Source organism: Asparagus officinalis, chromosome 5, assembly GCF_001876935.1.
Source record: "Asparagus officinalis chromosome 5, Aspof.V1, whole genome shotgun sequence".
Classification (NCBI taxonomy): Eukaryota; Viridiplantae; Streptophyta; class Magnoliopsida; order Asparagales; family Asparagaceae; genus Asparagus; species Asparagus officinalis.
Genome location: NC_033798.1, coordinates 5,454,212 through 5,479,086, shown reverse-complemented (window position 1 = coordinate 5,479,086; position 24,875 = coordinate 5,454,212). Strand labels below are relative to the sequence as shown.

General features: G+C 38.8%; 3 protein-coding genes across 3 annotated transcripts in view; all 3 read left to right on the top strand.

The window, feature by feature from the left end:
• Window positions 1–576, top strand: part of LOC109842815 (expansin-A8-like) — a 1,068-nt gene extending 492 nt beyond the window's left edge. The window contains 2 exon segments of the mRNA XM_020411712.1: window positions 1–82; window positions 180–576. The exon segment at window positions 1–82 is cut by the window's left edge and continues 11 nt beyond it. Of these exon segments, the coding sequence (XP_020267301.1) occupies window positions 1–82; window positions 180–486 (389 nt within the window). The 3' untranslated portion in view covers window positions 487–576.
• LOC109843505 (50S ribosomal protein L18, chloroplastic-like) lies at window positions 3,250–18,589 on the top strand. Its single transcript, XM_020412441.1, has 5 exons — window positions 3,250–3,514; window positions 8,113–8,248; window positions 13,910–13,932; window positions 15,258–15,260; window positions 18,155–18,589. Exons 1-5 carry the CDS (start codon window positions 3,311–3,313, stop codon window positions 18,302–18,304), a joined length of 516 nt encoding a protein of 171 aa, XP_020268030.1. The 5' UTR covers window positions 3,250–3,310; the 3' UTR covers window positions 18,305–18,589.
• On the top strand, window positions 21,330–24,389 carry LOC109842988 (putative mannan endo-1,4-beta-mannosidase 9). The gene is made up of 5 exons (XM_020411906.1): window positions 21,330–21,726; window positions 22,456–22,650; window positions 22,737–22,859; window positions 22,948–23,150; window positions 23,880–24,389. The coding sequence occupies exons 1-5, from the start codon at window positions 21,391–21,393 to the stop codon at window positions 24,226–24,228; spliced, it is 1,206 nt and encodes a 401-aa protein (XP_020267495.1). The 5' UTR covers window positions 21,330–21,390; the 3' UTR covers window positions 24,229–24,389.

The following is a 24,875-nucleotide window of genomic DNA, read 5'->3' as shown; positions in this document are numbered from 1 at the left end:
GGCAGCATTTTGACATGGCTCAGCCTGCGTGGGAGACCATCGCCATATATCGTGCAGGGATTGTGCCCGTGTATTACAGAAGGTAACCATTAGGGCCTGTTTCGCAGCTCCTGCGTAAACTGGTTTGGCAAAAACGTTTGTTTTACTGTAAATAAAACCTGCCTGTTTTTCGATCGCAGGGTGCAGTGCGGGAGGAGTGGAGGCATGAGGTTCACGATCAACGGAAGGGACTACTTCGATCTCGTTCTCGTGACCAATGTAGGAGGAAGCGGGGTGATAAAGGCAATGTGGGTCAAAGGTTCGAGCACAAACTGGCTGGCGATGAGCCGGAATTGGGGGATGAACTGGCAAAGCAACTCGTATCTCAGGGGTCAGAGCCTCTCATTCAGGGTTCAGACCGACGATGGTAATATCAGGACCGCCTATAACGTGGCACCGTCTGATTGGAGATACGGCCAAACCTACTCCACATGGACTCAGTTTTAGTAACAGATCAGCAAAAATGTTGTTTGCTGCTGATTCTCCCTCTTTTGTTCTTGTTTATGTGTGTCTGCTAAGATTTGTGACACCTTAGGTTTGCGGCTAATGATTGCAAGTTAGCCCACCAAGATTACGTGTTATTAGAATAAGAGATGTGAAGGTGCCATGCTCTGTACTGTACACAAGTTGCTTTAGATGTTTTTATTAAAGCAACCTCTCCCTGTACAAAAATGAGTTTTTTTTTTCAATTTCATTCCAATTATAAATTATCAGCCCACTGGAAAACAATGCAAGTTTTTTTTTTCTTTTTTGCCCTCAATGCTCAATTATGTTGATGGATCTCTAAAGCCTGTGATAGTCACTGTAGAGAGCTACCTTTATGTTTGGTTATTGTTCACTTCTCTTTTTTTTTAACGTTTAGCTAAAAGCAGCACAAAAAAATGAAATTAACCAAAAACACCAGTATTTAAGATTTTACAGCTATCACCTGTAAAGAACTTACTTTGATTTTACTGGCAGAAAGGATAAAAAGAAAAAAGAAAAGACAAAGGGTTAATTCCATATAGACCCTATGTAGAACTTACTATGATTTTACCGTCCATGTAGTTTCATTGTTGTTGAAACACCCCGGGATTTTTTTCACTCTTTCACCCAGAGGAAACTTTTCGAAGATATTGTCTTATGCGAGGGTAATAGTAAAAAAAAAAATGTTAATGTTTTATTAATCACACAGTCAATTGTATATCCGTGGTTGGATAGGGGTGAAGTTGATGATGGAGCCGCTTCCTTCCCCGAATATCCAATTTAGAGTTGGGTGGCTGAAAAATCTGCACATATAGAAACATGTGAGAGGACGGTCCCCCGTGGTTTCTCCGACGATCAAGTTAGCTGATGAGCTTGAGTGGGGAAAATGAAGAACTGTGAGAGTTCTTGTGTGTGAAGTATATTTTGCAAAAGATGCAAAGGTTTTAGAATCGATCCGAACCGACCAAAAAAAATCCTCATTTTCTTATGTAAGAATAGTACTTATATTTATAGTGAGACCGAAAGGGTAGAACCGTCATTGTGCCAGAGCACAAGATGGCGGTGAAGAAATGTAGCGCTGACGGCTGCATCAACACCCACTTTACAAGTGTCGGTTGTCGACTGGATGAGAGATCAGCTCAACATTAAATGAGAAGTGATCGGAGGTATGGCGGTGTCGACGTGGTTCGACAAAAGATGCAAAGGTTTTAGAATCGATCCGAACCGACCAAAAAAAATCCTCATTTTCTTATGTAAGAATAGTACTTATATTTATAGTGAGACCGAAAGGGTAGAACCGTCATTGTGCCAGAGCACAAGATGGCGGTGAAGAAATGTAGCGCTGACGGCTGCATCAACACCCACTTTACAAGTGTCGGTTGTCGACTGGATGAGAGATCAGCTCAACATTAAATGAGAAGTGATCGGAGGTATGGCGGTGTCGACGTGGTTCGATGAGTCATGAAGACTATCAGGGCTAGAGATAAGATGGCGTCTGCCAAGCATTAAATGCGACGTCGACGTTGTCAGTGAGGGAAGCTCGAGGTTGAAGTCTAGCTTCGCCGAGAAGTAACGCCTTTCGAGTTGACCTCGTGAGGCGTCGAGTAGATGGTCGAGTGGGCTTGTTGCGAGTCGGCTGAGATGGAAACCTTGTTGGTCTCTGGCCACCAATTTGGTTGGGGCATTGCATGTAGAAGTACACCTGCCCGTTGTTGGCGAAGGATTGCATTTAGGTGATTGAAAACACCATAACAAAAATTAATCTAAGGTTTTAGGTGTCTATCTGCAAAACTGAAACTACATACCCTTTTAATGAGTTTAAGTCTGAAAACCGCACTAAAATGAAAGTAATTATCTAGAAACTACATTCTAATTTGAATTTATACGTAAACCATCTTTAAAGTAGGTTGTATTACACTCAACCTCTTTTCAATCAAATTTTCACTCAGAAATGAAAAGTAAACTTAAAACTTTCCAGTTCAAGGTATCCTACATTAAAAAAATGAGTCACGTGCCTTGAATGTGAGTTTTTTTAGGATAAGGGGGTGTTTGGTTCAATTTCTAGAAATTATAGGAAATATTTTCCACCTAAAATATGATTTCCTTGGTTCAATTTCTAGAAATTATAGGAAATATTTTCCACCTAAAATATGATTTCCTTGTATTTCTTAAAAAAATTATAGGAAAAGTTTTGAGAAATCAAAAAGTACCAATTTTCTTGTTTTTTGTACTTTGCTTGTTTGGTTCAAAACAAGAAAATAGCTCATAACTTTATAGAAAATAACAAGATTTGGTAGGTTTTTAATTAAATATGGTATGTGTCAGATTTCTGGTGATTTCCTCTCACTTTGAGAGGAAATTATTTTTTGTAAAATTTGGTAGGTTTTGATATTTTATAGAAAATATTTCTGTAAATTTTTTGCTGAACCAAACACAATTTACAGAAATCTCTGAAAAACTTTTAATTACAAATTTGTCATTGTCAGATGTTTTGAGAAAAGTTTTCTCAAAAAGTGTGCAACCAAACAGCCCCTAATATTAGGTTTTTAGTGAAAATTTTAACTAGGAGTCAGTTGATTGCGACAGAAGCCCAATTTAAAGATGGAAATTGCAAAAATTATTCTGTATAATTACCCTATTTTAAAAGAGATTTCTAGGGGGAACCCCCTCCTAGTTACCTGTTGTTTAAGGGGCATATTTGGAAACACCCCCCTAAAAAAGCTGAAGACATTTCCAGAAGTAAGATAAGGGGCCTAGCCTCTCGTCACCCACAAAGAGAACAAAAATCCAAAGAGAGCAGGAAACAATGTTAGCTTCGTTATCACCATCACCAGCAGCAGCTCCATCCCCTTCCTCTATCCTCTCTTCATCGAAATCAATCTCTAATTTCCCTTTCGTTCAGAGACTGTCTACTCCCAACCCAAACGCCTCTTCGTTCTCCAATATCGAAGCCAAGGCCACCACTCGCCGAGACAGCCGAACTGCTCGCCACCAGCGCATCCGAAAGATGGTACCCTTGTGAAAATTTTCAGTAATTCATCCCTTATTTGTGATTTTTGGCCAGTCCGTAGTTTATACTCACCTGGGTATCCTAATTTTTGTTCATAAGGAATTTGTTTTTCTGTAAATTTTTAGATTTGGTAGGTAATGCTTCGCAGTGAAGTTCAGTTTAGTAATGATTATTGTAGTTGAAAAAAATTGCTTATGGTATTTGCAGAACTGACAATTCAAGCTTTGAATGTTTTGTGGAAATCTTCATGTTCGTATTCCGTCCTCTTGGGAGTTTGATTCGATATGCATAGCTTCGCTACCCTCATGTTAGTTTAGGTTGCGCAGAGAATCGGAAATGGAGAAAACAACTACTTGGCTTTCTGGATGAGAAGATCCTTCGGTTACGTTCATATTCATGTTCGAGAAATAACACGATAGAGGGTCCTCTATAGAAAGTCATATTGGGAGTGTGCACATAATGATAAGTGTCCAACGTATAACTTAAAGTTGGTTGTTACGCTAGTACAATGGTCCGGTTGCGCTAACGCAGTAGCCTGATTGCATTGATAGTGGCCGCAGCAGTACTGATTGCTGTGATATAGAATTGATACTGGGGCATACATCACCATCTTCTTCCTCACTGTGTGAGTTTCCATAGAGTGCCCTCTAGTGGATTTTCCCCCCCGATAAATAGCTATGACATTTTGGAACCCCCGTAGCACACACATCTGCCACCAATTAGTCCTCTAGGCTATCAAGCCATTGATCGAACAGTTCAAAGATAGCATGAATAATAGCAATGAAGTAAGCGATGGAAATTGCTTTCCAAAAAGAATGCAGATGAATAGACATGAATAAAGAAAACTCAGTCATCTTGTTGGTGCTATGTCACTCTCACCCGAGTTTTTCTTGTTTTTGTTTGGGGTGAGGGTGGGGAATAGGAACGTGCTTTTGAGCCTGCGGCTCCCAACATAACAATGCAAAGGGGGAAAAAATAAAAACGAAGAGGTCAAGTATATTATAACTTTTCCATAGAAAATTCAACAATGAGGTCATTGGAAAAAAATCTTAAAGGGAATGTTGTTTCAGCAGGATAGAGAATTCCTAATCTATTTTGTCTGAGTGTTGGATAGAGAATTCCTAATCTATTTTGGTAACATGAGGTTATTAGGATTCCTAGTCTATTTTGGTAACATGAGGTTATTAGGATTCCTAGTCTATTTTGGTAACATGAGGTTATTAGGATTCCTAATCTATTTTGGTAATAGGTGGTTATTAGGATTCCTAGTCTATTTTGGTAACATGAGGTTATTAGGATTCCTAATCTATTTTGGTAATAGGTTATTAGGATTCCTAATTTGATTTGGTTTTGGTTTAGAATTCCTAGTATGTTTATGATTTTAGGATTTCTATATATATGGAACAATTGGAAGAGAAAATTGGTGGAGAAGAAAAATTGGGGATATTTGGAGCACAGAAAAGATGTATTTTCTGAGCTATTTGTTTAGGGTTTTGTTTGGAGAGATTAAGAGCTTGTTGGTGAGATTAGTTTGTTCCTTCAAGTGATTTATAATCTCAGTTTATACTCTTTCTCTATTAGTGAAAACCCCATCCCCTTCTTGTCCCGTGGACATAGACAACTTGCCGAATCACGTAAAACTATTATGTTTGGATTTGTGCCGTTGTTTTGATTTGTTTAGCCTTTATCTCGACGTTTGTTTGATTTGGTTCTCGAAGCACGCCCGTTTGGTTGTCACGCTTCCGCGACGCGCACAACAATTGGTATCAGAGCTCCAGATTTCAGATCTAAGGTTTTGTCTTGGTTGGAGGAGTAGATCAATTTGAAAGTTCGGCTAGGGCTTCGTTTGGTGAGAAAGGTGGGATCTTTTTGGTAAAGACTATCTTTTTTAGTTTGGATCTATTCTTCGTTTATTCTGCATTGGTTTGTTGGCGTTTGGGCTATTTGGAGGAGTAGATTGCTTTGGAGGCTCTTCGAGGGCTTCGTTTGGAGATAAAGATGAGATTTTTCCTATTTGTGGATCTCGTTGCCGTCGTGCGGGGTGAGATCGTTTGGAGACTCTTGTTAGGGTTTCATTTGGAGGTAAAATTCTCTCCTTTATCAGTTTGGATCTATTCTTTATTTGTTGGTGCTTTGAGATAGTTAGCCGAGATAGAAGGATTTGAGGCTGGGTTATTTGTTTATTGATACGGTGCATTGGATTTTTGAGGAGTGCTTTGACCTGTAGTTTGTAGTCCTGTGAACCCATTGGTATGAGCGAGAAGATCGAGGTGGAGTTTGGCACTTCTATCCATCATTTGAGGGGTTTTTTGAGGGGTGTTCATTCAGGCATTCGAGAGCCTTCCAAGGGAGCATTATTGGGAGGTAATAGGTATGTGGTTTTCGCAGTTAGGGATTACTCTAGGCATTGGTGGGTTGCAACCAAATCCCGTTGGTGTGAAGTCCTAGAAGCCCGCAACAGATGGAGAAAGTGTGTTGGTAGAAAGGTAACCCGACGTTCTGATTATGGTAGGGGTTCTTTTTTGCATTTGTGCCGAGCTTACGGCAATAGGAGACACTTCATTGGTGTGGAAACTTTGAGGCGACAAGGCGAGATGGCAGATTCAGGTAGCTGTTCCTTTCTGAAGGAGGATTGGCGTTTGATGTCGAGCATTGGCATTGGTGTGCAGGCTACGACATGTTTGGGCCGTCTCATGTATAGGTTGCCGACTGTTGCATGTATAGATATGGGATCTGGTGGAGCTGCTTCAGATTTTGGGTTGCGTCAGATATTTGGCTACCCAGCACTCGGTCACATCGTGAATGTGAGATTTGATCCGATAGCACATTTGGGATTCAGAGGCGTGTTTGATTATCAGGTATTGGCTTCTGACTTTGTTCTGAGCAGGTATGTCACGTTTGACTCTCGACAGGTGGAGAGTGATGATCAGATCTTCAGGACATCGCAGCGGGTGGAGAGTGATGCTACTCCACATTGGGAGGAAACTCCAGATCATACTGTATCATTTGGGATTCTAGCTGATGTGACACAGAATGAGAATCGTGTTGATTTGGATGCAGATGATAGGTTGATTGATTCGAGTACAGCTGATGGATGTAGTCTGGATATGGCCATTGGTTCATCTCAGGTGGAGATGTTTGGATTAGTTCAGTTTGGAGCCATTGGAGGTGCTATCAGCCGCAGATTTGATCGTGATATTGGAGAAGGGTTGCGAACTCTTCTAGTGGATTGAGGCATTTGGAGGCCATTTGGGTGAACTACGTGAAGGCTTGATTCCTTGGGCAAGAGGATACGTAGGCAGTCAGTTTTGATGCAGCCGATTTGGTGAGTAGATATTAACATTTGGGTGAGTGTTCGCACTCCCGTTTGGATCTCGACTTGTGTGGATGGAGTCCGTTGTCATGAGTCCGTTGCCGTAGTGTATGGACGCAACAAGTGAGGCATTTGGTTTGGTCGGTGTCGGCTCAGTTTTGAAAAAACTTCGCCGAGGTGGAGAATTGTTGGATAGAGAATTTCTAATCTATTTTGGTAACATGAGGTTATTAGGATTCCTAGTCTATTTTGGTAACATGAGGTTATTAGGATTCCTAATCTATTTTGGTAATAGGTTATTAGGATTCCTAATTTGATTTGGTTTTGGTTTAGAATTCCTAGTATGTTTATGATTTTAGGATTTCTATATATATGGAACAATTGGAAGAGAAAATTGGTGGAGAAGAAAAATTGGGGATATTTGGAGCACAGAAAAGAGGTATTTTCTGAGCTATTTGTTTAGGGTTTTGTTTGGAGAGATTAAGAGATTGTTGGTGAGATTAGTTTGTTCCTTCGAGTAATTTGTAATCTCAGTTTATACTCTTTCTCTATTAGTGAAAACCCCATCCCCTTCTTGCCCCGTGGACGTAGGCAACTTGCCGAACCACGTAAAACTATTGTGTTTGGATTTGTGCCGTTGTTTTGATTTGTTTGGCCTTTATCTCGACGTTTGTTTGATTTGGTTCTCGAAGCATGCCCGTTTGGTTGTCACGCTTCCGCGACGCGCACAACACTGAGTCAATCAGTTTCCTTGTTGACCATCACTGTGGAGCAGGGTTAGTTTGTCTGATGACTAAATTACTTCTACCTAGCTATGTTTCTCAGTTTTATCTATATATTCATTTCTAATATGATTAGAAACTTTTTTAAAAATGTCCATGTTGTCTTAAGCATAAACCTAACAAATTTATTCATATGTGGATCTAAAGAGATTTTGCGGTTATTCAGTATCCCAGATTCCCCAGTTTCAAGAGTGGAAGAATGAATTCAGCACAAATTATACTTTTTTACATTGTCAAGTTTTTATTCCATCGTCAACTTTTATCATACGAATGAAAGAATAGAATTCATGTAGCCAACCCCAAACATTTGGGATGAAAACCTTGTTGTTGTTGTTGTCGTCGTCGTTGTTGTATCAACTTTTCTCTCTTGGTCAATATTGTATCAAAAAATTCTCACAGTAATTGTTTGCAGGTTGTAATTTTCAAATATCTCTGTTTTAATGCTTTGATGCTTCTTGATAGTAAAGACTTGCTAATATTTCCTCCATTTTTTTGTTGTGCAGGTTGAGGGTACCCCAGAGAGACCAAGGCTGTGTGTTTTCCGTTCGAACAAGCATATATATGTGCAAGTGATTGATGACACTAAGATGCATACTTTAGCATCGGCTTCAACAATGCAGAAACCTGTATCTGAGGAATGTTCCGGATGACTTTCAACTGAAGTTTGTATTTTCCAGATTACCATCACAAGATCATACTCTAATTATGGAAGTATGTTAACACTAATTAGTTAAACAGAAACCAAATATTTGTGTCTCACTACCATGTTTACATGCGAAAGAAAATAAAGAAGAGGCCTACAGCCCTACACTTCCAACAAAACACATGAACACATTCATATGTGCAATTCATATGTGCAAAGGGTTATATCTCAGTACACTTTTAGAAGGGTGAATAACTCATCTTCCTACATCATGTTCTACAACAATACCTAGACCTCAATGTCTCGTCCTCGTAGAAACTTATGAGTTCATATTTTCACAATTTTGAGTAAAAGTTTTCGAGGAATGCTTAAAGTCGAATACCTTTTCATGGCAAAAATAATAAAATGAAGGGTGTAATCTTCAACCATGGCTGCCATAAGGAGATTTATGGGGCGATAAAGAGAATGGTAGAGGATGAAATCTGGAGACTGCTTAAGTGTGCACATCTTTGAAGGAGGCGAAAGATGCTTTTGATGGGTCAGTTAATGATAATTTTACAGCAGGTTTTTATAACAATGATTGCATATATGTGCAGAGAGTACCTATTGCCAAGTTTTCTGATGTTAGATAAGCAGTCTAGAGATTTTCATTGAATCACATGTGATCAAAATTTGGCGTGTTAAAGTGTCATTGTGATGGCTTGCCATTCCACTGCGCAGGGTGGTATTCTTTAGAAATGCATATCAGTATATGTGCTACTGGCTTAGAGCTGGTGTAGAGTTAGTAGTAACTCGATGGGCTTTCAATTGTCTGCATAGCGATCTGTCCGTTAGAGGGGTAGCACAAGTGATACCGAGGTGGAAAAAGAAAACGGTGAACTGCAGGTAACTTTCCTCATCTATGCCTTCGGTAGCACTTATCACCTTCAACCTTAGTTGCATTGATATGGGTACGGGTACAAGATACCGAAAATTTGCTAAAAGGGAGGGTATGGGGACACAGCTGAAAAACATGGGCTGAAATCATAACTCCGAGCTGGATATGTATACAACCCTTTAAAATCATAATTTTTAACTCAATATGGACTGAAACGGACACTGTCGTTGTTCAACAAGTTTCAAAAGTGGATGTCAAGTGTAGGATAGATGTCTAAAAAGTGTGTGCCGAGTGTTTCGAATTACATATGTAATGTATAATTAAGTACAAATCTAAATGAATCTGTGTATATATGGAAGGAATGCCCAAGAAGTGCTGCATTCAGGTAGGGGTATGGGATGTTTTTGGTACTGCTTCATGATAGAAGTACCAAGTCAAGTTAGCCTTCAACTCATGTAAGCATTTAGCAACCTCAATTCACGAGGGCGACTGGGTTCATCTGCAATTTATTTCTCAAAATTACAATTTAGGGGTGGTAAATGCTAGGAAAAGAGTTGATGGGTGATAAGTGCTATTGGAGATTCAGATTTCTCTTTGTCAACAGTATCACCTAAGTCCTGTCACCATCAAAGGATTTGCCAGTCGAGCATGACTCATTATATAAAGTTTGGCATGAAGAATGACAGAATTTCCTTGCCTTTGTAGTAGACCCAGATTTCTGGCCACAGCAACTGTAAACAGGTGAGAGCTTTTCGATAAATCTTGATGCACAATGGGCAAGTAGGTTTACATCTGTATCTTTAGTTATGAGATACCCTTCGTATTTCCCTAGGTGAGAAAATGGTACATGAATTTCTCTCAAAGGTGTAAACACGAGCTAAAGAGCTAAATTGAACAATATTCCTCAAAACTCTCTGCTATACTTGCTGAAAGAAATTATACAGACAGTGGTGAAAATAAACTGGTAAATCAAAGGATGAAATTTATGATTGTCAATCTCTTTCATTACTTCCTATGTAGTTATTCCAAAAAAAATTGCTAGGGTGATCAACCCGGGTTGGATTAAGCAGACTGTTGGACTTGCACAAGGCTCAAGCAGGTTTGATTGTTAGGTTAGAAAACTGTTTCTTTAAGTTATTATTGTAAAAATTAGGATTTATTGAAAGTTTACTTCACCCTTCTTACTCTTTATGTCTCACGGTGGATTCAAGGCCTCATTATCACCATCACCATCAGTATCACCATATTTGCCTCCAAATTTATGTTGATATAGAATTGTCTATTACAAGTTATTGTTAGCCTTCGATCTTGTTACGAACTTCATATTAAAGGAAATTCATAGAAGAGTAGGCTCTCATAGTACATAGAGGTCCAGTAGATTTGGATTCAAAGATTCACCCTAGTGATTATGTGGTTTAGATCTTTTTACAGAAAGTGATAAACATTCCAAAATTTTGCCTAATTTGGAAACATAGACAAAGGAAAATTAGCGGTGATTGTTCAAGCAGAGTTTATTAAAGGGGAATTAACTTCATTTTCTAAGCAAAGCATAAGCTAAAAATGTCAAATGCACATAAACCAAATAGTTCAAGCATAGTTTTCTGTTCCTTATACATTACATCTGTTTGGTGATCAAAACCTTAAGAGTGAAAGCATTCCATAAATGGAACTTTTACAAAACCCTCCGAGTTTTGGATGTTTTGCATGAAACCCCTTGAACTTTATAAATTATAGAAAACCCATGAACTTTTAAAATCATAACAAAGCCCCTGCACTTGGAAATTTCTATAAAGTGTGTTAATGTGATAGGTAAAAGATCTAAACTGCCCTTATTAATATCTATCAATCTTAACCCCATAAAACTCTTTCAGTAAGGGGTGTTTGTTTACGTGAAAGTGAAAATTGAAAGTGAGAAAGTGACTCACTATTATCACTTTAGGTGTTAATTTTATTGAAAGTACATATGAAAGTGAAAAACAAAAATTGTGCCACGTAGGATTTAATGCATATTCTACTTCCTCTAAAAAGGTGCTGATGTCATATGGCAGTGGAGCAAGGACCACTTTAATCAATTAGAAAATATTTTTTAATTAAACCTCTTCATTTTTTAATAAAAATAGATCCTGATGATTTTTTTTTTCTATGGACGATTTTTCCTGAACATTCAAACTTGACTTTATGTTTAGCTTTTCTATATTAGTTGACGCAGTGCGGAAGTAGTAGCCTCGGAATCCACCAAGGAAAATATTCGAATCCACGAAGAGCTTCGAATCCACGAAGAAATATTGAGGAAAAAACAAAATTTTTATTAATCAAAAGTATGCCTCTAGGGCTTACAAGACTCTTCTTAAATAGGAAAAAAAAGAAACAAGACTCCTACAAGGACTCAAACTCTACCAAAAATAGTAAAAGAATTTCTAAAATATTAAAACTCCTAAAAAGACTCCTTATTACTAGGAAAGTCCACCGGTCAAATCTGAGATCAAATCGGATTTGTTTCCTAAACAAAACAGACTCTTAAAATATTGCTAGAAATAGTAAAAAACAGATAAAAGTGCAAATATCTCCCAAACCGCAAGGAATTTGGCGAAACGGAAAACGTAAACCGAACCCGAAGGAGTGGGTTTGGATGGCTCCGTCTCGTCGAGATAGTCGATTTTCATATATAATTCATCAAATTCCGACGTACGATTTGAAAGTTACGACCGTTTCTTCGAAACTAGTTATTTTCTTCGACAAGGCCCGTATTTGGGCTTTTGACTGTCCCACTTTGACATAAACGTATCTGCTATGTGTTCTACATCAGTCCCCCCTGCTTAAAAAGAGCTCGACCCCGAGCTTATACTTGCATGAATAGTTATTTCTTCTGGTGGGTAATACTCAAATAAATCTGCAACATTGAAACTAGGAGAAATATCCAAATCTGTAGGAAGATCAACCACATAAGCATTGTCGCTAATCTTCTTCAGTATTTTACATGGACCATACTTCTTATTCTTCAGCTTATTGTAGGTGCCCACGGGAAAACGTTCTTTTCGCAGAAACACCATCACCATGTCTCCCTCTTCAAACACCTTCTGCCTCCTGTGTCGATCAGCATCATTCTTATATTTAGCATTAGACTGTTCTATCTTCTCCTTTACTTCCTGTTGGATAGCCCGTATCTTTTCAACCATATGATCTGCAGGAACACTCTGTCCGGGAAGCTTATGCAATGGAGCAAGGTCGAGATAATGATTCGGAAGCCTTCCATACACAATCACAAAGGGTGCATTGCCTGTAGTTCGACTCCTTACAGTTATAAGCAAACTCAGCATGTGCCAAAGCAAGATCCCACTGTTTCGGTCGATCTCCAGAGATGGATCTAAAAAGATTGTCGAGGGTACGATTGACCACTTCAGTTTGGCCATCTGTTTGAGGGTGATAGGCAGTACTAAACTTAAGAGAAGTATTGAATCGCTATCACAAAGTTCTCTAAAAGTGAGATAAGAACTTAGAATCTCGATCGGATGTAATGGATTTCGGCACTCCATGAAGGCGAACTATCTCCCAAAAGAAAAGATTGGCAATGTTGCTCGCATCTGCAGTCTTCTTGTACGGAATAAAGTGCGTCATCTTCGAAAATCTGTCAACCACAACAAAAACAGAATCCATGCCTCGTTGGGTTCGAGGCAGTCCCAACACAAAGTCCATAGAGATCATGCTATGGGGCATCAGGAACATGTAAAGGTGTATACAATCCTGTATTCTGAGACTGTCCCTTAGCAATTTAACAAACTGGACAACATCGCACATATTTTTCTACTTTCTTCTTCAACTGAGGCCAGTAATATCGTTCTTCAATGACTGTAATTGTTTTATCACGTCCCAAGTGTCCTCCTAGTCCGCCAGCATGAAGGTCTCGAATTATCTGCTCTCTTAGTAAACTCTGGGGTATGCACAATTGATCGCCATTAAATAGGTAACCATCCTGAATATGAAAGCCTTTGACTGATTTATTTGAAGGCAGTCGTCCCAAATCTTCTTAAAATCTTCATCACTTCAGCCTTCAAAGTTACCAACAATCCAGCTCTCCTACTGAGTGCATCTGCAACCTTATTCTGCTGCCCGGATTTATGCTTCAAAACAAAGGTGAAACGCTGCAGATATGCGATCCAACGAGCATGCATACGGTTGATGGTAGTCTGACTATTAAGGGTCTTCAAAGCCTGATGATCAGTGTGAAGCAGAAACTCTCTCGAGATCAAATAGTGCTCCTAATGCTTCAAAGACTGAACTATGACATATAACTCCAGCTCATATGTGGTCCACTTCTGCCGAGCTTCGCTGAGTTTCTCACTATAAAAAGCAACTGGACGCCCTTCCTGAGATAAAACACCATCAATTCCTATGATAGACGCATCACAACAACTTCAAAGACCTTTTAAAAATCTGGAAGTGCAAGTACTGGTGCAGTGGACAATTTCTCTTTGATCAGTGCAAAGCTACGATCCGTATCGTCCCCCCAATTGAATTTGCCTTTCTTCATGCACTCAGTGATAGGAGCTACAATACTGCTGAAGTTTCTGACAAATCTTCTGTAGAATATTGCTAGGCCATGAAAACTACGAACTTCGCTTACTGTCTTTGGTATAGACCAATCTCGAATAGCACGGACCTTCTCTTCATCCACATGGATGCCTTCTGCGATAACAACAAAGCCTAAGAATACAAGACTACTGGTCATGAAGTTGCACTTCTTCAGATTGATGTACAACTTGTTCTCCTGTAAAACTGTTAGTACCTCCCTCAAGTGGTCCAGATGTGCAGTCTCACTCTGGCTATAAATCGGGATATCATCGAAGTAAACTACAACGAGCTTGCCGATAAAGGGTTTTAATACCTGATTCATCAAACGCATGAAAGTGCTGGGAGCATTAGAAAGGCCAAAAAGCATTACTAACCATTCATACATGCCTTCTTTTGTCTTGAATGCAGTCTTGCACTCATCTCCTTCCCTAATCCGAATCTGATGATAACCACTCTTGAGATCTATCTTTGAGAACAATTTTGATCAGATAACATGTCTAGCATGTCTTACAGGCGTGGGATAGGAAATCGATACTTCACGGTGATTTTGTTGATAGCCCTACTGTCCACACACATGCGTCACTCTACGTTCTTCTTTAGGACTAGTAGTGTTGGAACGGCACATGGACTCATGCTAGGCCGTATAAGATCCTTGTGGACGAGATCATCCACCTGCTTCTGTAAAATCTCTCCTTCGGGTTCATCCGATAGTGTGGTAGATTTGGTAGTCGAGATCCGGGGATGAAATCAATCTGATGTTACACGTCTCGAAGCATTGGTAATTCAGAGGACAGATCGTTAGGCATAACTGTTTCAAACTGCTACAAGAGGGTTTGAACTCCAGGTGGAATTTTGGCTGTGGTAGAATCCTCCTTTCCCGACAAAACAAGAGCATAAACCTCATTGGACTGCTTCACTTCTTTCATAAAATCTTCATTGTCAACGATCAAGAAAGTCTTCTTTTCAGCCACATTAGTATTGACAGACCCCTTCTCAGTTAGAGGCTTGAGCACAATTCGTCGACCATCCTTCTTAAATATATATAAACATTATCCTTTCCCCGATGTGTGGCATCAACATCAAACTGCCATGGCCTGCCTAATAAGATATGACATACGTTCATCTCAACTACATCACATAACGCCTCATCGATATAAGTTCGGCCAATGGAAAAGGATACTCGACACACTTTATCAACTTGTACGTCGCTACCCTTTCGAATCCAACCAATCTTGTAAGGGGCGGGATGCTTCTCTGTCTTTAATTCTAACTTCTCAACCATGCGCCGAGAGACAATATTCTCATTGCTCCCACTATCAATGATGACATCACAGATCTTCTGTTTCACGGTGCATCTCGTGCGGAAGATGTTATGCCTTTGCGGTGGCTCTTCTGTTTTTCGGGCCAACAATAGACGCCGCACAACACATGAGAGTTGTTCCCTATCATCATTAGGATCCCATCCACCATCGTAGTCTTCAACTTCGTCGTAACTTCATCTTCATGATCCACTATGTTCACAACACCTCTTTTAGGGCACTGATCGGATCGATGACCAGGTTGTCCACATCTATAGCACTTGATTGGGTTAGGCTTAGCATATGAGTTCGGAGGTGTAGTCTTCTTTGCAGTTGTTGTCGCTGGACCCTTGCCCTTCTCCGTTGTAGTATCTTGATCAGAAACTGTTTGGGACTGTCTACCACGATTAAAGCTCGTGCGCGATCCGTCGGAAGCTACCCATGGACCTTTACTATTTCGTCCGAGTTGTCGCTCCATCTTTTCGGCTAGGCTAACCGTGTCCGCCAAGGTATAGGTCTACTGTAGAGATACACGATCCTGAATCGTCATCTTTAACCCCCCTGTATATCGAGACATTTGTTAGGCCTCGCTCTCGTGTAAGTTGTTGCGGGATGATAGTCGATAGAATTCCTGTGTGTACTCATCCACGGTTCTTCCACCCTGCTTACAATTCTAGTACTGCCCGAATAAAACTTGTTCATAATCACTTGGCAAGAAACGGGCTCTCAAGAGCTTCTTCATCTTTTCCCACCTATCGACCTTCGGTTTTTCTTGACGAGATCGATTCAGACAAACAGATTCCCACCAAGCTGAAGCTTCACCTTTGAGTCGGTAAGCCACTAATTTTACCTTCCGTTCTTCTGGGATCTCCATATACTCAAAGAATCTCTCTACTTCTGCAATCCAGTCGAGGAACTCTTCAATATGAAGTTGCCCGTTGAAAGATGGCAGATCCATCTCGAGGAACTCTTCAATATGAAGTTGCCCGTTGAAAGATGGCAGATCCATCTTCATCTTGAAACCTCCAGTGTCATAATTATCCCTTCGTCGTCGGTCTCTGTGATAAACACAGCGGCGTGAGGGTGCATAGGGATCTTCCTCGCTGTCGGATTCTTCATATGGAGTCAGATCACGTCGTTGGCGACCATCAACGCGATTGTGAACTCCCATCGGGTTCAGACGCTCCACTGCCATCGTAAGTTGCTCCATGGCAGTCTTCTCTGATCACCATTGGTCTTCAGTTGATCGACGTCCGACCTCAGCACGTCGAACTCAGTTCGAGAAATAGGGGCTTCATCACCTGCCATCGGATCAGAGGAACAAGGCTTTGATACCAATTAACGCAGCGCAGAAGTAGTAGCCTCGGAATCCACCAAGAAAAATCTTCGAATCCACGAAGAGCTTCGAATCCACGAAGAAATATTGAGGAAAAAACGAAATTTTTATTAATCAAAAGTATGCCTCTAGGGCTTACAAGACTCTTCTTAAATAGAAAAAAAAAGAAACAAGACTCCTACAATGACTCAAACTCTACCAAAAATAGTAAAAGAATTTCTAAAATATTAAAACTCCTAAAAAGACTCCTTATTACTAGGAAAGTCCACCGGTCAAATCTGAGATCAAATCGGATTTGTTTCCTAAACAAAACAGAATCTTAAAATATTACTAAAAATAGTAAAAAACGGACAGTAGTGCAAATATCTCTCAAACCGTAAGGAATTTGGCGAAACGAAAAACGCAAACCGAACCCGAAGGGGTGGGTTTGGATGGCTCCATCTCGTCGAGATAGTCGATTTTTATATATAATTCATCCAATTCTGACGTATGGTTTGAAAGTTACGACCGTTTCTTCGAAACTAGTTATTTTCTTCGACCAGACCCGCATTTGGGCTTGCGACTGTCCTACTTTGACATAAATGTGTCTGCTGTGTGTTCTACATCATTAGTCCATAGCTCTCAACTTACTAAAATTGCTACATAAAACATATAAAATGTAAAATAATTAATAGCTATTAAATGAGTACTATATGGTAAGATAATTTTTTTTACAAATAATATATTTTTGTTAAATAAATAAAGAAGTAATTTTATCTAATGAATAATACTCACAGTCAATTTAATAATTTGTAGCTACCAAAAGATCATTAAAAATATACTATGATTTTAAAATAATAAATAAATAAATGATATTGCCACATCATCTTTATTTTCCTACTTTCAATTATTGTTTTAAATATCCCAACATGGCCCGATGTATCCCCCGATATATCTTTTTACAGGGCTTGCCGTAACCGATATGGTCTCTAAATATCCTTTACCACTTTTTGGGTATTTTAGGCGATATATCCCTGATATGACTGATATATCAATTATATGTTGGCCGATATATCCTTTTAATGACTTGTCGCAAAATAATATACCGCATTTGGTAATTTTTGGGCGAGATATCATGATTTCCCATTATATCAAATGACATTTTGGCCTAAAAAACCAGACAAAATCTTACAATGTTGATTTGTATTTTTATTTGTTTTACAAGGCGGATTATTGATACTAAGCATATATTATTTACATTCTGTATGCTTAGATTTCCGTAAATATGTTGAGATTATATTTTAGTGCATTATACTATATATGAAAACATCCGTTATGGCATTCTGATATTTACCCCATATCCTCGATATCCACAATCCGATATGAAATTTGGTCATCCGATATTTTCCCGATATCCGATATTTAAAGCCTTGCTTTCAATAATAATTTAGTTTTCTAAACAAATACTGTGTTTCACTTACATGCTAAAGTGAATTCACTTTCTCACGTGCAAAAAAGTGAATTTCACACTTTCAATTCACTTTTAGTTCCCCCTAAAAGTAAAAACTCCTTAAGGGTCAAACTGTTCCAAAAATATGTGACAATTTAAACAAACTGTAGTCAGTCATGGTTCTTAAGTGGGGCAAGTTTAGGGGACTTTTCTCATATTTGTGAAGTTGTTTTGTTCAAAACACACCAAAGTTCATGGGGCTTTCTGAAATCTACCCTTCAAAAAACTGTTTGAGGATCTATGGCTCAAGAATTATTATGTGGTTAAAATTTTTTAATTTGATATCTTTTCCAAGCATCTTAGTGATCCCTCAAGTTTCTACATATCTAACAGGAGGTTGCGAAGAAAGTAGGTGAAGCCATTGCTAAAGCTTGCACGGAAAAAGGAATAACAAAGGTGGCCTTCGACCGTGGCGGATATCCTTACCACGGACGCATAGAAGCCCTCGCTGCCGCTGCTCGAGAAAATGGCTTGCAGTTCTGAAACCCTTTTACTTTGTAAAAAAGCTAGCCTGTATCTCAAATTTCTTCTCATTTCCCTGCATTCTGTATTTCCTTTCATGCAAGTGTTTCCAAGGAGTTCTAGGGTGATGGCTGCCAACAATGGAGCCAACTTTTTTGGAAGTGAGCAGAAGCTATACTTCATGGAATGTAGTGTTGTATTTCTAACTTCATTAATGCATGAAAGACATCATGAGCTACATTCTGCATTACCTTCTCTCATGCACAAAATGGCTTAAATGAGAATAAATATATGTTTGAAGTAGCGCAAACAAGATATTGTTGGTGTGACAATCATTAATGTCGCGACGTCTGACATAATGAGACTACTTCCTGATAGTTGTTATGTTTTGTGTTAGCGCGTATAACACTGCAAATTCTTGCCACAACTTCGATGCTTAATTTGGTAAGATATTTTGGTAAAACATTTTGCCAAAGTGTTCTAACAGCAAGAACTGTGCGACAAATTTTTTAGAAACTTCATAAACACCCCACACTTTCAAAAAGAACGCCTCGCGTGCAGAAAACGACGGAAATGCCCTCATCTTCGAGAATTAACGCAAATATTCTTAACGTCGCTAAAATCAAGCGAAATTCCCCTCTAACATTAGGATCCATCAGTATCCTTGACAATTTGACAAGGTTACTCCGCCATGTTCTGTGTCATGCACGCAAGTATTGGTACTCCTATTACAATGATAATTTACATTTATAACCGCGACCTAACTAAATACTCTCCCTGGTATTTGAATATTCTCAAGTCATGCTTTTCTACTTGTATTCTGGTATTTTGTCGTAGGCGGTGCAAACACAGATACATCAGCGGTACAAACTGACGCAAGAAACAAAAGAGAGTTTCCTTTCGGCTTAATTCCTTTACTTTTTCCCCTTCTTTAATTTTACTTTATAAAAACAGTGTTGTCTTGAACTAGAAGACCTCGGGTGACGGTTGGCTGTTATGGGCCTTATGGCGATGGCATGGGACCCCAAGTGGGCAGTTGCGGATTCCTGGGCCCATTCATGGGTAAATCTCGTGGTGGGGCCCATATTATCCATTTTTTCTGGGCGAACTATCATGGTGTGTTCCATTGTTTCACTTAAATTTTTAATTTAAAATATCAGCAAAAAGAATTTTTGATGATTTTCAATAGGCATTACAGATCCAAGTGGAGCATCGATCATGCCATTGGAAATGTATCGTGTGTGGTATATGTTTTGCACAAAACTCAGTCATTTATTCTTTTCTTCCGATGATATTAATTTGAACATTGGTTGTTTTGATATCTTCTTAAATTTCCTTTGTCAACATCCAAATCCTAGAGATTAGAATTTTCTTTATCCCAACAATTAATACTTTTGCCTTTTATTTTTATGGATTGTCTAGTTGAGTGAAATAGAACTGCACAAGTAAATAAATTAAGCAGTCGTATTTATATTTCTAATGTTTGATTAGCAACACTAGCTAGTCAAAAAAACATATAATTAATAAACCAATGTCCCATCATCAAAAAAAAAAAAACCTTCTCAAATATTTTAGTTCGCTCCCATTTAAATAAACACTGAATTTGAAACGAGGATGCACTCTTCGCGATAAATTTGCAGACATCGAAACAATAAATTTGAAGTAGATTCCCGCAACAAATTAATTAATGCTTAATTAATATCATTTACTTAAACTTTTCTGTCAACAAACCAAAATAGCCTCTTACTTTCACCCTTGTGCGCTTGGTTTGATCTACGCAATCTCTTCTGTAGATGTTGTCAACTTTTGCATGGGACAATGAGTTCAATGCAATTGCAACAGAAGTTCCGTCTTCAAGTTTGTTTGTTTTTCAAGGATAAAACGACGACAACGTAGCTCTCACGCAAGGAAGTATGAATTAATGCGAGTGCAACTAATTAACAAACTGAAAGTTTTCAATGACAAAATAAAACAAACAGGAGAGCCAAGAGGTGAACATACATACGTTCATCGGACTACAATATCACAAGGAAATCTGACGAATCGCGTATATAAGCAAGCAAGTTTACAGGTTAGCTTGAAGGGATAGAAGAAGCTTGCTTACAATCTAAGGGATACAATTTTATGACGGCGCATGGAATGCAGTTGCACAACATGCACCAGCTTTGTGCGCATGCGCAAATTTCTACCTGATCAGTAGAAGGTAGAAATTAATGTTATCTTGAATATAATTGATGTGATATACAGATCGACTGGTGAACTGAAACAATTGTAATCGTTCATGAAAATTATAAATAATCATGAGTAAAGAAAAAAAAAAGTGAATTTTCTATATCCACATTAGAATGATAAATATGAAAGTTTATGCTCTGGTTGTGATGGAAAGTAGACAGTAAAAGGTGAAACACAATTAATAAACTAAAATCGGAAAACAAGAGATAAAAATTAATTTCTCTCGCTTCTGGTCACTTTACTTTTCCTCCATCTCCTCAAAATTTTTTTTTTTTTGAGAAAATGAAAGAAGGTTAAAAAGCCAATAATATTGCGACACACTCACTTTCACTTACTTTTCAGACACTTTCTGTTGCCAAATATGAAATTTATTCAGAAGGTGAGTCACTCCTCAATTTTCATCACTTCCCATTTATATATTTTCCGATTGCCAAACATACCCTTGGTTGCATAATTAAAACTAACAAGGTATCAATATCCATGTTGGTCTGGTGCAATTAATATCTCTTCTCTTGATCATGTAATCCAATAAGAAATTGTATGTTACTTAGTTTTACAGATAAAATTTATAAATTCATCAGGATTTTAAAGCTTCCAAAGTTAGTTACTTCTGTTTCAAGGTTATATATCTACATTCAGTTTCTTCTTTAAAAACAATAACTCAAAAAAAAAAAAAAAATGTAACAGAAAGTTTCGGTGCTCATGTGCATATCAATCCCCTCATTGGCTACCTCCCTCCATCATCTCACCAAATCTTCAGCAGTAAAATCTGAACACCCTTTTGTTCTCTTGCACTCGCTAAACCCTATATAAACCCCCCTCAACCATTCAAACCTCCAACACAATCCAAACAAAAAACGTACCATCAGATCAAAATGAGCAAACAATCCATTTTCAGCTTTCTCTTCCTCTCCCACCTCCTCTTCAACCTCTCAATTGCCAATGCCGCAGTGATCAGAAGAGGCTCAGGTTTTGCCTCGACCCGTGGGACCCGTTTCATAATGAACGGTCGCCCGTTCTACGCTAATGGCTTCAACGCTTACTGGATGATGTACGCGGCGGGCGACCCATCGACGAGGCATCAGGTGTCTGACGCGTTTAACCAAGCCACCAGTCATGGGCTGAATGTTGTTAGGACTTGGGCTTTTAGTGATGGTGGTTATAGGGCTCTTCAGATATCCCCTGGCAAATATGATGAGAGCATGTTCAAGGTATAAAACGTGTGCATGTATATATATAGCTAGTTAATTATGGTCTCAATGTTAATTTGCATGTCAAAGAGAGAAGTAGAGATTTCAATTTTCTTTAGGGTAAACTTCACAAATCCCTCAATACGTACGTTTGGCCCATTTTGAGATGATCACGATAAAGTTTAAAAATGTCAATTTATAACTCTCATAGCTTTTCACATAACCCCCACATAGTTGGTAGTTTATCTGAATTTTTTTTCAAACGAACTATGTAAGTTTTGGGTGTTAAGCATTAATATTTCCAAACTTGTTCAAGGTTACCGTAAAATGTATCAAACTTCTTGTGGGTTTTGAGAAATTCACAGTTTTAATCATACTTGTCTGTCTCTAATTCTTTGAAGGATTGTGACTCATTTCATATTTGACAGTTTACCATCGTAACTTCCATAATTTACATTCATTTCTGATTTCTGAGCCACAATTATTCATAAAATAATAGATGATGATTATGATTGAGAAGTGAACTCTCTACTACTTTTTGGCTTTAGAGATAATCAAAGTGATAATCCTACATTAGAAAGAAGTAAATTAAAGACTAACCAACTTGAACTAAAAGTTGTAATATGATATCTAAAAGTGTAAACCTTAGGAGTAATCCAGCCTCTAATTAATACCCATTTAATTCCTCCCAGCCTGAGTTCTCGATCTCCACCAGCGCTAACTATTTTCCTTCCATTTCTGTTATTCCAGGCTCTAGATTTTGTGATTTCTGAGGCCAAGAGGAACGGTGTGCATCTAATACTAAGTTTGGTAAATAACTGGGAGGGGTATGGAGGAAAGAAGCAGTATGTGCAGTGGGCGAGGAATCAAGGGCAGCAGTTGAACTCTGATGATGATTTCTTCAGGCATCCTCTCACCAAGCAATTCTACAAAAACCATGTCAAGGTACTTAAAATTGAGCTTCGATCATCAATCTATATAGTGTTCTATAGACCTTGATTGAAATCTCATGACGGTCGTCATTGATTCAGGCTGTTCTCACAAGGATGAACTCGATAACGGGTGTAATGTACAAGGACGATCCTACCATATTCGCATGGGAGCTCATGAACGAACCCCGTTGTCAGAGTGACAATTCTGGTGCAACTCTGCAGGTCCAAAACATAACGCTCTCAATACCTTCTCACTTAAAACTCTTGATATAAAGCAAAATATATGAACTAGGCTAATGTTGTGCTACAGAATTGGATATCTGAAATGGCTGGTTATGTGAAATCGATCGATGGTAATCATATGCTTGAGGCTGGGCTAGAGGGATTCTATGGCGAATCGAGGCCTGATAGGAAACAGTTCAATCCTGGTTATGAAGTTGGGTCTGATTTTATTGCCAATAATCAGATTCCTCATATCGATTTCGCTACCATTCATATCTACCCTGATCAATGGTAAATTGTCTTAAACCTTATCAATCTGATCAAATAAAGCTGAACTCATTAGAGAATAGTTATTGTGATCTGATTCGTATACATTAAGCACTTTCCTGGCCTAAAAGTTTATGCAGATGATTGTTAACCTGAACTTTCTATTTAAATCTATTATAATCTTTTTATGTGAACAGTGAACTTATATATACTTGAGTCTCAACACTAACGGTATGCTCCCCAATGTATTCACGCATTTTGTAGAAAACAAAAAATGAGAGCAAATAATATTGCATACGTCATGCATATGAGGACAAACCAGAGTTGCATAATCATACGTACAGTGCATGCACCTCCTCAAATTTTCCATATGCAAACCTTTAAAAAAAATGATAAATTGCGCGTATCTACCTACGCTTTGTAGATTGATTTGAATGATTTTGTTACTCAACAGCAGCGGAATAATGAAGGAGTTGCTCTCCATTGTTATAGTATATAATTATAACCCTCAATTATCATCACAACTTTAAAGATTTGGTTGGTGCCATAAAAATAAGTTTAAAATAACATCAGAGCAACGTAAGTTCAAATTTTGCCCATCATACAGTTAAAGCAAATTTAAGAAAAAATTGCACCTACTAGAATATTTTATATTTCAACCATTAAAAACAGGCTCATGCATGTTAGAATATAAAACTATTATAACTAGTGTATTTCGATCCTAACCGTCCATACACTACTCAAAACATGCAGGATCAACGGGGCAGACGACAAGGCGCAAACCGCATTCCTACAGAGTTGGATCACGTCGCATACACAAGACGCAGGCTCCATTGGAAAACCACTCCTCGTTACAGAGTTCGGAAGATCAACCAAACAATTCAACACGAACCAAAGAAATGCCTACTATTGGACCGCATACAACACCATCTACGCTTCTGCCCGAGTTGGAGGCCCATTAACTGGTGGGCTTTTCTGGCAGTTGCTAGGTCCAGGGATGGATAACTTTAGAGATGGATATGAGGTGGTTTTCCAAGAATGCCCCTCAACTGCTGTCATAATTTCACAGCAGTCCCGCAGGATGGCGAGCCTGAACAGCTAACTTTATCAGAACAACTGCATACAACAGGGCGATCTGTGCCATTCACGACTCACAAGGTTGATAAGATTGGATAATAAGGGAGAATATGTATACTGGCTCATAGAAGCTCTTTTCTTTTTGTTTCTTTGATTAATGGGGTGATTTGGGTTCACCTATTTGAAGAAATTATTCAGCAAGGAAAGATGATTAATATATTTCTTAATTCTCAGGTTTTAATATATTTCTTAAGTTCATATACATAGGAGTCTTACCTATATCATATATATATTATATATATATACTATACTATTATATATAATCTAGAGAGAGAAGAGAGCAGAGCAGAAATATGGCAGAAACTTGCTACCAAGTTTCTCCCATTGAACTTGCTAGTCTGAATGTGACAAATCCCACCCTACATCACCACCTTGAAGAGAGAGTCTCAATCCACTATTGCAACCTACTTCTTCAAAAAGAGGCTCTATTTTCCAAGTTGAAAAAAAACCTGCTGATTGGGTGAGGCGGCGGCGAGGTGATGCCCGGTGGGGGGGGCCCACCCTATCCATCGGAGCGCACAGTTCGAACCTGCCAAAACTTCGCTACCCAGCGTCGGGTTGGTGGCTCGATATTTCTCGGTCGGTCTGCTCGTCGTCGCTCGTCTGCTGCTC

Excerpts from the sequence above, each read along its gene's own strand:
- LOC109843505 (XM_020412441.1), top strand. The coding sequence starts at position 3,311 with ATGTTAGCTTCGTTATCACCATCACCAGCAGCAGCTCCATCCCCTTCC. Across the intron at positions 3,515-8,112 it reads ACCAGCGCATCCGAAAGATG|GTTGAGGGTACCCCAGAGAG; the intron begins GTACCCTTGTGA and ends TTTGTTGTGCAG. Across the intron at positions 8,249-13,909 it reads GAAACCTGTATCTGAGGAAT|TACCTCCCTCAAGTGGTCCA; the intron begins GTTCCGGATGAC and ends TAAAACTGTTAG.
- LOC109842988 (XM_020411906.1), top strand. The coding sequence starts at position 21,391 with ATGAGCAAACAATCCATTTTCAGCTTTCTCTTCCTCTCCCACCTCCTC. Across the intron at positions 22,651-22,736 it reads TCTACAAAAACCATGTCAAG|GCTGTTCTCACAAGGATGAA; the intron begins GTACTTAAAATT and ends TCATTGATTCAG. Across the intron at positions 22,860-22,947 it reads ATTCTGGTGCAACTCTGCAG|AATTGGATATCTGAAATGGC; the intron begins GTCCAAAACATA and ends GTTGTGCTACAG.